Below are 15,197 nucleotides of genomic sequence, written 5' to 3' on the forward strand. Positions count from 1 at the left end.
GACATGGTTCAGTGAGGCTGCCAACAATCCAACACAGGCGCTGCCTCTTGAAAGAGGCACACTGTAGGTGTTTAATGCCCTCCCTGGCTGTATTTTCCAGCTACCTTTGGGTTTGAAGGGTAAGAATTCAGCCAGGACACAAGTCATCGCCCCTGTGTCTACAGCAGTCTTGAGCAAGATGGGCAGATCCAGTTTCCCACAAACTTTTAAAATCTGCTGAACACCAGCCAGATTCCTTTTTTATCTTGCTGAGCTGGAACCCAGAGCATTGTGGTTAGCAATAGGTGTGTCACAACCAGACATGCAGCTCTTTGTCAAGCTGATGCAAAGTGCTTAGAATGCTCCTGTTCGCACCCCACACCTCTGCCCCTGTGGGGTTCACTCATGCTGGGACTGAAGGCTTCCAGATTCAGGGGGGAACGGACCAGTGATGGTGCTTTGCACAGCCCCACCTCACAAATAGGCTTGAGAAGGAACTGTGGATTCTGCTTTGGGAAACAGCAAGGCAGCCTGCCTTGGATTGTAGGGGATATCTCCCTGTTTGTTTTACCTCTAGTACAAAGGATGCTGCCAAAAATACCCAAATCATCCAGGAAAACACAAGAATGTTCAAGGGCAGGATTTGCTGTTAAGATGCAAGCAGCGCATGATGCAAAAAGACAGCAGGAACTGACTTCCCTTGATGAAAGGGGAGGGGGGGGAAACTGATCACATTTTAGTGTGTTTTTATCCCACTGACCCTCCCTCACCACATGGCCTTGGGTTGGACTGTTGGGGTCACCGTTGCCTCCCCTGGCAGCCCGTCGGCTTCCCAAAGTCTCTAGAAACCATTTGTGTCACCTGCAACCTGATCCTTTCTTCAAACGGATTTCAGCTCCGCCCTTCTGCCATCTGTATTAAACTGATGGCTTAAAGGCTGGCTATTCTGGGGAACACTTCTGTGACCCAAGACTCCCTTGGCCAGGTTCATGACAGGCATAAAACACTTCGTCCATTCCATGGACCTTGGCTCCCACTTTGGGTGAACTCCCCATTCAGCCTGACAGCATAATCCAGCAGAGTGCCTTATCCGCTCTCGTGCTGTCTGCCCCTCCCTCGCCCCTTTGTTCCCTGGGACAGAGGATCTCCAGAGACTTCGCCAAGGGTCACCTTGCTTGCCCCCTTTCCACCCATATAGGCTATCCCTGGATAACAGCAATTGCTACACAATGCCCAGGCCCAGAAGAAGGCTGCCTCAAGGACAGCCAAGGGTGGCAGGCGACCCGCTTGCGTTATCTGGCCAAACTCCTCTCCTGCAGAACAGACATGGGATACGGTACAGAATGGTAATTACTTCTGCTTTTGATGCGCAGTCCAGGAAGGCCTGGATCTCCCTGCTGCAAGTGACGTCGCTGAACTCGTTCTGCTTCCAGCAGGCCATCATCAGAGACATCTCCGTGATGCAGGTGGCCTCTGCCAAGAAAGGAAAGGGATGTCACGTTACTCAGGGGGGGCATCAGACATCTGGGACTGCTCGACCGCAGGGGCTCAGAATGGAGACTGAGTGCCAGGTGAGCCCAGAGAGTGCCCAGGCATGCCTCCCTGGCAAATCCTGCTCCCACCCACTCCTCCTGGAGCCCAGTGCTCAGTCTCCATCCTTCGGGCCCTGTCTCCCCCCACTTGCTTCTCCCCCAAGGGGATGCGGCTGCCCAGCCGAACCGTGCCCTCTGCTTGCCACGCCAGGGCCAGGGGCTGCTGGGGGCTCTTCAGCTTGAGCCCATCTCGGGGCGGCTCCTGCAGCGGGCAGGCAGGGCCAGGGGCTGCGGCGGGCTCCCCGGGGGCGGGGCCTGCAGGGGCGGGGCGGGAAAGAGTAGCGGCTCCCCCCGCCCACCTCTGTCGCTGCCACGGGCGGGAGCCTCCCGGCTGGGGAGGAGCCGGGCGGGCAGGAGAGGCACGGAAGGATGCCGGCGCCCTGCAGCCCAGCAGCCCACGGAGCGCGAGGACGCCGCGCTGCCCGCCTGCTGCTGCTGCTCCTGCTGCTGCCGCCGGCCTCTGCTCCTGCGCCGCCGCCGCCGCTGCTGCAGGTGAGCCGGGAGGGGGGAGCCCCAGCAAGCCTGGGGCTGCAGCGGCGGCGCCGCCGGGAAGGGGGCAGGCGAGGGGAGCGCCCTTGCCAACAGGACGGGGGACCTGCCTGGCAGGGGCGCGCTGCTTGTGCAGCGGGAGGCTGAGCTGCTGCGGGGCCCGCACGGAAGGCGGCAGCAAGAAGGGGGGCGGGGGGCAGCGCTTGAGGACCTCTGTGCCGCAGGATGCCACAAGGGATCAGCACAGGGGGACTGGAAAACAGCCAAGAGTTTTCGATCCTGACTTCGTCCTTTGGTCTTCAGAGGCGCCACAAAAAGCGTCTGTGAAAACGGAGAAGACAGCTCTAGTGAGCCAGCCAGTCCAGATGCCGGAGAAATCTCCAAGGCAGTGGGACAGAGAGACCACAGAACTGGGCCTGGGGAAAACAACAACTCACTAAGCAGCCGGTGGTCATCCTTTACGGCCTGAGGGCCAATGAGGCACCTGTCCAGAAATTTTGTTTGGAGCTCCACATGCCTGGAACTGAGTTTGAAAAGGCTGCCAAAAGTTCAAGCCATGGAGCTCCCAGAAGCCCTCAGGGTTTGGGCCCAGGGCAGCCCAGGGGGTGGGGCCTGGCAGGGGCTACATGAAGGATTGGATGGGCGAGGGCCTTAGGGGTGCTTAGGTGCACAGAAGCCACCAAGGCAGGAAGGGGCCTGTCCTCTCCGAGGAAGCCTCCTTCTCTGCCATTCTGCTTCTGCACTCCCTTCCCCCCCCCCCAAGGCTCCTGTTCCTGCTCCCAGGGCACCTAGCCCCACTGCTGGCCCCACTTGCTTCTTTGGGGGCAGGCTGAGCCCCACAGGTCTTGGTCCTGTTACTCATGGTCAGGAATGTGAATGAGGAAACAGACGGCAGCAGACTGCCCAGTCTGAACGGTCAGGAGTTGGTGAGTCGATTCCTGGGGATCAGCAGCTCTCTGCTCTCTCTCTCTCTTGCTTCCTTTCCCAGGCCCCCTGGCGATCCCAGCCTGGTCAGAACCATTTGCAGCAGGCAGGTAAGAAGAAGGGGATGTTCGTGTAGGTCTCAGCCTTCTTATTTTTTTTTTACAACAGTGGTCATGTCCTTCAGTGAACACGGCTCCTTGTGAAGCATTGTAATTGCATAGCATGGGAGAGCTCCAACTGGGGTTACAGAAATTAGAAATCATGACCCCCCCCCCCCCCCCCAGTGCTTCCTGTCCCTCTTTACTTTAAATGGAATGATAAGAGAATGACACTGCAATCTTGTGCATGTTTACTCAGAAGCAAACCATTTTATTCAATAAGGCTTACTGCCAATAAGGGGTTCTTAAGACTGCAGCCCGAATCTTGGCCCTTCTGCCTGGGAAGCAGGGGCTCTCCTCCCACCGTGGCTGGCTGAAGCCTCAGAAGTGAGAGGGGGAATTTCCAGCAGTCGGTCTTCTATGGCCCACTGTTATGTACTGATTTATTAAATGTCTACCCTGCAGTGATGTACGTGGTTTCCCCCACTCAATCCATGCGGGAAGTTTTAAGGGTAATTGCTGACTCAAGATAGCCCACTGACCAGGAGCCTGCAGTCAGTCTCCACCTGCAGAAGCATCGGGGTCAACAGAGCAGGAGTCCCTCTCTTCCTCCACCCCCCTGCAGTCCAGATGCTCCCGAAATGTTGTTGTCAGGGGAGTGAGGGACAGCCAGGGAGAGCATGGGGAGGAATTGAGGGGGTCTGCAGTGGGGGGGGGGGGAGGAATCTGTGGAAGCTGCCCCCTTCTGTTTGAGGGAATTATCCGCAGATGCAAACCATTGCCTTGCCCTAGAGTTAGCAGGAGCAAAAATCATACACACACCTGAGCTTAATTTGCATAATTTATACACATTTATTTATTTATTTTCTCCTGCCCTCCCTGTCGAAGCAGGCTCAGGGCATCACAGAATGTAGCTTTTCACGGTGCAGAACTTGGCGCATGAAACACCACTATGAGAGTGAAGTGAATGCAACCAGGCAGGTGGGGACAGGAGACCAAGTGGAATGATTTCCATCAAACAGGCTCATCTTTGTGGAGCCAGCCGAACCTCACTGAACAACTTCTCTTGCCTCTAGAATCACCTGCTTGTGGGACCGAGTCCTTCAGCTATTACAATGGGTCTCTGTCCATCACTGCCTCTGGCTTGGCGTGCTTGAGTTGGTCGGACTTCCCAGATTACATCCTGCAGTATCCAAACCGGGGTCTGGGGAACCACAACTACTGCAGAAATCCCGACGGTGGGAAGGCTCCTTGGTGCTTCTACCAGCTACCTTCTGGAGCAGTCGGTTGGGCTCATTGTGACTGTAACCAGGGTGAGTACCCAGCGTGAAATCATCTGATGGTCATCTTTGGATCCTCACTGACTCCTTGAAAGAGCCAGCTGCTGCAGCAGAAGGTTATGGGAAACTTGTAGGGCAGTTAAGGAAGGGCTCTGGCTCTCTCTCTCTTATTTGTCACATCATGTAGGAGCTCAAAGGAGCTGAAAGATTTCCAACAGAAACTTCTGTCCAAAGTTATCTAAAGTAAAGGGCCAGACCTTGGAGAGCCCACTTTCCATTCTGCTTCTTCTGCTAACAATGGGTGGGAGCTCTCCAGCAGCTGGGGGGCATGTTCTTGATTATGGGGGTCTTTGAGAGAGAGAGCGTGTGACGGAACTGACCCGATTCTGCCTTCAGACCCGGTCCCGTCAACTCCCTATTGAGTCGCCAACTCCTGGAGGGAGCTATTTCTCCTCCGGCCACTTGGGCTCACTGCCACCACCTGCTCAGTCTAGGGGTTCAGATTGAGAGGAACAGGACTCTCAATCCCCCTCTCCAGCTATGAGGCCAGGCCTCAAGGTCCTCTGCCACCCTGTACTTGGGTATCACAGAGACCACAGCCCTTCTTCGGGGAACCCCTGGAGGATTGGCACCTTATCCAACTGCATGCCTTCCCCCTTCCCCAGGGCCCCCTTCATAAAGCAGCGTGGTCTAAGCGGTTGGGGATCTATGTGATACAGAGTTTGACTGCCAGCATTCAAAACAGTAAAAATGTTTAATAAGAAGAGAAAGAAAAATAAAAACAAAAACAGTTACATGTAAAAGTTTAGCTCAGCACCTGATCAGCAACAAGGAGGACAAATAAAAGGTGGATTTAAATGCATCTTCTTGTCCCTGGTGTAAACTTGCCCTGCCTTGTGAATGACTGCCTGGGGTCCCACAGGCAGGAGCCCACAGGCTGGCAACCTCTCTTCCTGAGCGCCAGCCGAGAACTGCCCTTTTCCTGCCTAACTCAAATAAAAAAAAACAAAAGAACTTCCTGCCCCTCTAGGAGGCTTTCCCCCTAGAGTTTTCCCCTCAGAGGTCTGGGAGGAGCAGAGCAGAGCAGCTCTGATAGCTGAGACAGCTGGAGAAATTGCTGAGAATTTCTGAGTTTTGAAGGACTACATTCTAAGGTTTGTGGGGCTGCCTAAAATTCTAAGGTGTGATAGCTGGGGAACTGCTCTTTGTTTGGTTGACTGCTCTTTGTTTGGTTGACTGCCTTAAGGGTGAAAGAGATTGAGAGTGATTGCTGCTGATTGAGAGTGATTGCTGAGGAGTGCCCTGCTCCACCTCTTTGCATTTTAAGCTGCGCCTTGCCAAAGGCGCGAGCCGAAGGGCGAGAGCTAAAGGGCTCTTGGCCTGTGGCTCTTCGCCTAGGGGCTCTCTAAGGAGCAGGAACCCAGATCCCTGGCTTCCTTGTTCTCCAAATAAGGTAAGTTCCCAATAAGGTAAGTTTAGGTAAGTTGACCCGCCAGAAGGGGAGCCACTTAAACAGCATTTAAAGAGGACTGTATATTTTAATATATATATATATATATATATATATACAATGAAGATAGAATGCCAGCAGGGGGTTGGGGGCTTTCCAGTGTTTTGCACTGAGTGTCACATGTATGACTATCTGCCCAAAGGACAGAAGTCTTGGGTGTGTGCTCGATGCAAGGAGCTCCTGGTCCTCAGGGAACGAGTTCGTACCCTTGAGGCCGAGGTGACTGCCCTGGAGAAGCAGAGACGGTCAGTTAGGCACTTGGGGAAGACTCTCGGGGGCGTATTAGATGAGCCCCGCTCTGAACGTAGCAGCCCCGTTGCTGCCAGAGAGCGTGAGGGTCGAGAGGGAACAGGGCACCGTGCTGAGGATAAGGGGAATGCGCCCTCAGAAGGGACCTCTTCTTCGGTCGGTGAGCGGGAATCCTTTCGCGCCAAGGAACCATCCCTGAGCAGGGGGAGAGGGGGGGTATTGGTAGTTGGTGATTCGATCATTAGGCAAGTAGACAGCCGGGTGGCGAAACCGCGTACTGACCGTATGGTGACTTGCCTGCCTGGTGCGAAGGTAGCGGACATTACGCGTGTAGTAGATAGACTGATAGACAGTGCTGGGGAGGAGCCTGTGGTCGTGGTGCATGTTGGCACCAACGATGTGGGGAAATGCAGTCGTGAGGTCCTGGAGGAAAAATTTAGGCTGCTAGGCGGGAGACTTAAGGCCAGGACCTCCAAGGTAGCCTTCTCGGAAGTGCTACCTGTTCCACCTGCAGGGCAGGAGAGACAGGCACAAATTAGAAGTCTCAATGTGTGGATGAGACGATGGTGTAAGGAGGAAGGGTTTAAGTTTGTTAGGCACTGGGATGCTTTCTGGAACAAGCGGGAGCTGTACAAAAGAGACGGTCTCCACTTGTCCCCGGATGGAACCAGGCTGCTGGCGCTTAAAATCAAAAAGGTGGCAGAGCAGTTTTTAAACTAAATCTTGGGGGAAAGCCGACAGGAGATGAAATGTCTCTGGTTCGGGAGGACTCGTCTCAAAGAGATGAAGGGTTAGCTGCTATTTTTCTACCGGGTAACGGACCGGAGTTGTCCACTGTGAAGGTGACAAACAATATGGACTGTCTGCCAGTGTCTCGAGGCGGCAGGAGGAAGGTGGCGGGCCTAGCTCGCCTGGGAAATTATAGATGTTTGTATGCAAATGCTAGAAGTGTTCAAAGTAAAATTGGTGAATTGGAATGTTTAGTGCTGGGAGAAAACATAGACATTGTGGGAATTTCAGAAACTTGGTGGAATGAGGAGAATCAGTGGGACACGGTGATTCCTGGATATAAGCTATATCGGAAGGATAGGGAGGGAAGGGTTGGAGGTGGGGTGGCTCTGTATGTCAGAGAGGATATACGGTCCAGTAAGGCTGAGATCAGAGAATTAGATTCACTTTTAGAAATGCTTTGGGTTGAAATAGAGGGCCCAAAAGGAAATTTAACTATGGGAGTTTGTTATCGCCCACCAAATCAAAAGAGAGAGGACGATTATAATATGATGGAAGGCTTAAAGATAGCGGCTAAACGTAAAAACTGTGTTGTAATAGGTGATTTTAACTACCCGCAGATTGATTGGGTCAATATGTGTTCTGGTCGAGAGAAAGAGATTGAGTTTCTTGATGCTCTCAATGACTGTGCTATGGAGCAGATGGTCTCAGAACCTACCAGGGGTGGGGCGATCCTGGATTTGGTCCTAAGTAATGCCCAAGACTTGGTGAGAGATGTAAAAGTGATTGCGCCGCTTGGGAGCAGTGACCATAATGTTATTGATTTCACCGTTTGTATCAATAGGGAGTTGTCCAAAAAGACCACCACAACCACGTTTAACTTTAAAAGGGGTAAATACACTGAGATGAGGAGGCATGTGAGGAAGAAACTGAAAGGAAAGGTACATACGGTCAAAACCCTTGAGAAAGCTTGGACGCTATTTAAAACTATAATCCTAGAAGCTCAGATAAAATACATACCACAAGTTAGGAAAGGCACAAACAGGCATAAGAAAAGGCCTGCGTGGTTAACAAATAAAATAATGGAAGCTGTAAAAGGTAAGAAGGACTCCTTTAAGCGGTGGAAAACCAGTCCAAGTGAGATTAGTAAAAGGGAACACAGGCTGTGGCAAATCAAATGCAAGACTGTGATCAGGCAGGCAAAAAGGGACTATGAGGAGCATATTGCAAAAAACATAAAGACCAACAATAAAACTTTCTTCAAATATATTAGAAGTAGGAAACCAGCCAGGGAGGCAGTGGGGCCCTTGGATGACCATGGGGTAAAAGGATTACTGAAGGAGGATAGGGAAATGGCTGAAAAGCTAAATGAATTTTTTGCCTCCGTCTTCACTGTAGAAGACGAGAACTTTTTGCCCGCCCCAGAACCACTAATTTTGGAAGGGGTGTTGAAAGACCTGAGTCAGATTGAGGTGACAAATGAGGAGGTCCTACAACTGATAGACAAATTAAAAACTAATAAGTCACCGGGTCCGGATGGCATACATCCGAGAGTTCTGAAGGAACTCAAAGTTGAACTTGTGGATCTTCTAACAAAAATCTGTAATCTTTCATTGAAATCTGCCTCCATTCCTGAGGACTGGAAGGTAGCAAATGTCACCCCCATCTTTAAAAAAGGTTCCAGAGGAGATCCGGGAAACTACAGGCCAGTCAGTCTGACTTCAATACCGGGAAAGTTGGTAGAAACCATTATCAAGGACAGAATGAGTAGGCACATTGATGAACACGGGTTATTGAGGAAGACTCAGCATGGGTTCTGCAAGGGAAGATCTTGCCTCACTAACCTGTTGTATTTCTTTGAGGGGGTGAACAAACATGTGGACAAAGGAGACCCGATAGATGTTGTTTACCTTGACTTCCAGAAAGCTTTTGATAAAGTTCCTCATCAAAGGCTCCTTAGAAAGCTTGAGAATCATGGAGTAAAAGGACAGGTCCTCTTGTGGATCAAAAACTGGCTGAGTAATAGGAAGCAGAGAGTGAGTATAAATGGGCAGTCTTCGCAGTGGAGGACGGTAAGCAGTGGGGTGCCGCAGGGCTCGGTACTGGGTCCCATGCTTTTTAACTTGTTCATAAATGATTTGGAGTTCGGAGTGAGCAGTGAAGTGGCCAAGTTTGCGGATGACACTAAATTGTTCAGGGTGGTGAGAACCAGAGAGGATTGTGAGGAACTCCAAAGGGATCTGTTGAGGCTGGGTGAGTGGGCGTCAACGTGGCAGATGCGGTTCAATGTGGCCAAGTGCAAAGTAATGCACATTGGGGCTAAGAATCCCAGCTACAAATACAAGTTGATGGGGTGTGAACTGGCAGAGACTGATCAAGAGAGAGATCTTGGGGTCATGATAGATAACTCACTGAAAGTGTCAAGACAGTGTGCGTTTGCAATAAAAAAGGCCAATGCCATGCTGGGAATTATTAGGAAGGGAATTGAAAACAAATCAGCCAGTATCATAATGCCCCTGTATAAATCGATGGTGCGGTCTCATTTGGAGTACTGTGTGCAGTTCTGGTCGCCGCACCTCAAAAAGGATATTATAGCTTTAGAGAAGGTGCAGAGAAGGGCAACTAGAATGATTAAAGGGCTGGAGCACTTTCCCTATGAAGAAAGGTTGAAACGCTTGGGACTCTTTAGCTTGGAGAAACGTCGACTGCGGGGTGACATGATAGAGGTTTACAAGATAATGCATGGAATGGAGAAAGTAGAGAAAGAAGTACTTTTCTCCCTTTCTCACAATACAAGAACTCGTGGGCATTCGATGAAATTGCTGAGCAGACAGGTTAAGACGGATAAAAGGAAGTACTTCTTCACCCAAAGGGTGATTAACATGTGGAATTCACTGCCACAGGAGGTGGTGGCGGCCACAAGTATAGCCACCTTCAAGAGGGGTTTAGATAAAAATATGGAGCACAGGTCCATCAGTGGCTATTAGCCACAGTGTATGGAGCACAGGTCCACCAGTGGCTATTAGCCACAGTGTATGTGTGTATATAACATTTTTTGCCACTGTGTGACACAGAGTGTTGGACTTGATGGGCCGTTGGCCTGATCCAACATGGCTTCTCTTATGTTCTTATGTTCTTATGTTCTTAGAGTTGCTGGTTTAACTCCAGAAGGGAGGAGGGAATGAGGGGAAGGCTAAAGAACTTCCTGCCCCTCTAGGAGGCTTTCCCCCTAGAGGCACTGGTTTAACTCCGGAAGGGAGGGGGGAGTGAAGGGAAGGCTAGGCCACACAGCCTGCCTAGTAGTTTCATGTTCCCCTCCAACCAAGCACCAACATTAACCAAGATGGCGTTTCTCCACAGAGCGCTTCACTACACCCTTCTACATCCTCAGTAAAAGCTTCATCCTTCATTTTGGTCCAAAGTGCCTGTCAATTGCCTCTCTCTGATTTGCGTGAGCCGGGGGAACCAACTGACAGGCTGGTGTGATGTTCCGAGACCACGGACAGACCAGGCCGGGGCATGCGTCATCTCAGGTGGTGTGGTGCTGGCGAGCTAACACTGGCATGCGTGATGAGCCTGCCTATGCGACAGTCCCGCTGAAACGAGAGGTGGGCTGCCTGCAGCGTCCAAGTGCTTGCTCACTACCGGCGCCACAATTAAATGTGCTCACACACATCAGCATTAATGTGGATTGAATCGCACAATCCTGTGATGCATCTGAAGCAGCTCTGGTTTCACACCCAAGAGGCAAATCCACAGACCGATTGTGAACCTTGCCACCATGGGCTCCTCATCGCCTGGCTTGTGCTAAATCCAGAGGCCTTCCCCATTCAGGCCCCGTCTGGCCTGCTTTGCAGGGGGATTCAGTGCTCTCAAATGTGACAAGAATACTATACGTTAGGGTTGCCAATCCCCAGGTGGTAGCAGGGAATCCCCTGGTTTGGGGACTCTCTCCCCACTTTAGGGTCATCAGAAAGTGGGTGGGGGGAGGGAAATGTCTACTGGGCACTCTATTATTCCCTATGGAGAATGCTTTCCATAGGGAATATTGGAGAATTGATCCACTGGTATCTGGGGGGGCTGAGATAGAGGCAGTAAATTTGCAGCATAGTGTTCAGGGCCTCTCCCCAAAATAGTCTCCAAGTTTCAAAAGGATTGGACCAGGGGGTCCAATTCTGTGAGCCCCTCCTCAAAGAAGGCGCCCCTCTCCTTCATCATTTCCAATGGAGGGAAGGCATTTAAAAGGTGTGCGGTCCCTTCAAATGTGATGGCCAGAACTCCCTTTGGAGTTCAGTTATGCTTGTTCCAACCTTGCTCCTGGCCCCACCCCCAGAGTCTTCTGGCTCCACCCCTAAAGTCCCCAGATATTTCTTGAATTGGACATGGCAACCCTATAAGTTCTTCCTAGGATTATGCACTTTGAGAATGCGTTGAGCACAATGTGTTGATCCACCCACGGGTGAAATGAAGGGAAACGGTGTCCAAGTTGTGTTTTCTCCGTCCTCATAATCACTGTACCAGGCAGTGCAAGAAAGCAGGGAAAGGTTTACAGCAGGCCCGGCCCTCCCACGCATCTGCTTTGGTCACTCCCAGTGGAAAGGAGCAGGAGGCCAGATCCTGTGGCAGGAAGACCGGCAGACCACGCCATCCTTTCGGCCTCTCTCTTTTGACAGGTGCTGTGCGACTGGCAGAGGGTGGCCGGGTGGAACTCCATTTCCGTGGCCTGTGGGGCACTGTCTGTGCAGACGAGTGGACAGACCAGGATGCCAGCGTGGTCTGCAGGCAACTGGGCCTCAGGTAGAGATGTCTCAGTCCGGGGTGGGTGGGGCTGAAGCAGAGGGCCCCTTTCACAAAAGGAACCCCCTCATTTCGGCAGTCTTGGTGGCATCAGATTAACACACACAACAACAAGAGGCAACAATGTTTATTCCCTTTTAAATAGTCATTGTCTGTTGCGGGTGTGGGGAGGGCAAGGTCCACAATGCCTGGTAGAGAGTGACACTCTTCTTCAGACAAACAGAATATTGCTGAATATTCTGTTGCAGCCACTTTTAAGCGAGGCATGCCTGTGCGCTTTTCCCAATTTCACAGCCAGCGGTGATCCTGCCCCACCCCTCCCAGGAAGTGCCTTTCCTAAAATATCACTGCTGGCTGAGAAAAATCCCCCCCTCCAAATTCAGCACAGCCTTATATCAACTCAACTGTGGGAAACCACCCCCCCCCGTATGACTGAAGTGTCCAGAACAGCAATGAACCCTGATACATTTCAACTTCCTTTCTGCCATGGATTAGTCTGACAGGAAATCGTTTAGCCTGGAGATCCCCCACGTGGCGAATGCCACCCCCCCCCACACACACACACACCAGGGGCCACCACTGATGGCTTTCCTGGCACCCATTTGCTTCCACAAAGTATCCCTTCTCCAAAGCCGGTCCTGGCTTTCCTGCATCTCTCAGAAGGTAATTGAGAAGAATGTGGGAGGCATCACCTTGGAGAACACAATCCAGCAAGAGCTGCCTCCATCCTAGGTAGATACTTGGTTTTGGAACTTCCTGAAGCCATGTTGTGACTTTCCCCAGAGCCTCATGGGACCCATTTTGAGAGGACGCTTCCTTCTCCTCTTCCTAAGGCCCCACAGACTGGCCAGGAGTGAGGCCTCCCCATCTAGCTCATCTCTGCAACAGACACAAAACACATGCAGCCTGTTGAGTTGGTCGCAAGGTGACAGAATGCTGAACCAAGGGAGAACAGGTCGTACTGCTGCTGACTGCAGAGGGGGGTTATATTTTTCCAAGTTCCCCTTGGACAAGCCTGTCTGTGAAGGAAACTCTGGAGCTGAGGAGCCACTATAAAGAAGGCCCTGCTCTTGACACCCTCTGATATTTTTGGAGCATAGAAGGAGCCAAGAATAGGACCTCCCATAAGATCTCAAGAAACAAGAGATTTTATAGAATTGCCTAGCTCCTCTGTAAAGGCGTCTGTAAAGGGGGGACGTGTAAAGGTGTCGGGGACGGCGACTTCCTCAAGGCCCTGTTTTCACTCTGGTTTCCTGGCTTGTGAAGGTGCAAGAGGCAAGTGAGGGGTCCAGGGGCTGTTTGTGGGAGGCAGTTGCAATCGGTAGCCTAATGGCTTTAATGGAAACCGGAGGGCGGCGGGGATAAGTTCTGGGTCCCCTCAGGCGGGGCATAGATGCTGAACCCACTCTCAGAACAGAACGGAGAGGGGAACTGCTGAATTACAAACTATTATGGAACTTGGAGCAAACACCTCCCCAGGACTGAACAGAGATGTTGTTTTGTTTTTTTATCTCATCGCTTATGCTAAACCCACTTTCACCAAGTAGGGCGATATAGCCACAGTATTCCAATGTATTTCTCTTTTAGGATAGTGTATCAGAATAAGGCTTTTGTATTGACATACTCAAACTAGGGATATTGGCTATTTATCTCATTGTATATATTAAACCCATCTTCCACTATATTTTAATATATTTTTTCCTAATGGCAAACTAGAATGATGTATATATTTATGATACATGTTAAAAGGTAAATTAGTTGGACAGGAAAAACTTCTGGGAAAGAAATGCCTTCTTTTTGACCCAGGTTTGTTAGCAATAGAATAATTAACAGGCATTCTCACATTCTGACAGGTTACCGTTTTATGGTTTCCCACACTAATGCAACCCAGATCAAAGGTTTTCTGAATTTGTTAATTTTACTATTCTGCTATTGGTTTTTAACTCTGTACCACTTGGCATTCCAAACCCCACCAGCCATATGTGGCTCTGCTTACTGTGCCTCATTCCCCGTCTGAAGAAGCTGCAGGCACACAAAAGGTTACGTTCTGAATAAAACTAAGTTAGTCTTAAAGGTGCAATTGACTCCTACTACTTCAGACCAACACGGCTGCCCATTTGGATCTATCTAGCTCCTCTGTATTATCCCATTGTGGGTTTTGAGTGACTCTTGTCACAATCTGTCATAACTGCAGCCAGCAGGGATAATGGGACGGGCCTGTACTTAGTTATAACTTGGTTGAGACAAGAGGTACAAGCCCCAAAACAGTACTTTCTGGGCCAGTGGCTGGGCAGATTGCTTTGTGGCTGCTGCAGAACGGAGGCTGCTGAGGGAAGCAAAAGGTGGGGGTTTTCATTGCGGTCTTTACCTTTTCTCCTGCCTCACATAGTGAAATTGGCACAGCTCAGCGGGTGAGCTATTCCGGCCTCAACTTGATGCCCTCGCACCTGAGGTCTGCAAACTGTCGTGGGGATGAGGAGATGCTGTTGCAGTGTGGCTACCGAGAGATGTCTGGACCATGCCCCCGAGGAGTTGGGGCCACCAACTGCGTTCCTCCTCAAGGTACCCATTTGCAGAGCCCCCCTCATTCCAGCCCTTGGCTGTTGGACACCTGTGATGAGTTCTAAAGATGCAAGAATCACATTTTGGCTGCATTCTCACTCCTTTGGATCCTCTGAGGGCGGGTGGGTTTTAAAGCACAATGAAAAATGATTTCCCAGCAAGGTGAGTGTGCAGATCACGGGCAAGAATACCGTTTCCTTCACCTCGTGCTCAGCCCTGAGGGAAAATGCTCTTTTGGGTCCTCTTTGCAGACCAGCTACTAGAGGCCTAAGTGCACAGTGCCAGATTAAACCCTGTGGATTCAAAATCTTGCAAATGATCTCTGCCCCACCACCCAAGGCCCCCGCTGCAGCCTGCAGGCACCTTTTTAAAAGCCCCTTTTATTAAGCTGTGGGGGAGAGGCAGAGAGAGGCAAACTTGGTGACAACTCCAGCAGCAGCCACACCAGGCAAGTCAGGCAAAGAGCAGCTCAGTTGCTGGCTGTGTGCACAGGCTGGGAGGGCTGCAAGCAGGGGGAAAACCAGGGGGGAAAGCCAGCCTGGGGCCCCTAAAGGCGCAGGGGCCCATAGGCCAGTGCCTACTTGGCCTAATTGTTAATCCGGCTCTGGGGCAGATGAGAGGACCAGCTATGTATGGTCCCGATTCTGCCACATTAGCATGTGGAGTGAACTGTGGGAAGGAAGCCCTGCTCACAAGAGTGGGGCTCTGTTGGCCGACCCCATTTCTTATCCTGCTCTGCCTCCCCAAAACTTTGGGTGGCAGATGTGGTTCTCCCTCCTCATGTCTTGCCCTCACAATAACCCTGCAAAGTAGGTTAAAGAGATGCACACAGACATGGCAGCTGCTCTTCAAGGTGCCCATCTGGACTCTACCTCTGTTCTGCTGGTACCATAGAGTTCCATGTGTGTCTGCGGGTGACTTCTCCAAGGTTACCCAGAGAGCTTTGTGGCCAAGTGAGGATCCCAGGTCTCGGTCAGAAACTGTAACT

General features: G+C 51.2%; 1 protein-coding gene across 1 annotated transcript in view; it reads left to right on the forward strand.

Moving 5' to 3' along the window:
* The first annotated feature begins 1,573 nt into the window (after positions 1–1,573).
* LOC132569853 (neurotrypsin-like) overlaps positions 1,574–15,197 on the forward strand; it is a 48,561-nt gene continuing 34,937 nt past the window's right edge. Inside the window, exons 1-5 of the mRNA XM_060236285.1 lie at positions 1,574–2,448; positions 2,949–3,094; positions 4,159–4,395; positions 11,524–11,647; positions 14,037–14,209. Of these exons, the coding sequence (XP_060092268.1) occupies positions 1,574–2,448; positions 2,949–3,094; positions 4,159–4,395; positions 11,524–11,647; positions 14,037–14,209 (1,555 nt within the window). The remainder of the gene's footprint in view (positions 2,449–2,948; positions 3,095–4,158; positions 4,396–11,523; positions 11,648–14,036; positions 14,210–15,197) is intronic.

This window comes from Heteronotia binoei, chromosome 4 (genome assembly GCF_032191835.1).
Source record: "Heteronotia binoei isolate CCM8104 ecotype False Entrance Well chromosome 4, APGP_CSIRO_Hbin_v1, whole genome shotgun sequence".
NCBI lineage: Eukaryota > Metazoa > Chordata > Lepidosauria > Squamata > Gekkonidae > Heteronotia > Heteronotia binoei.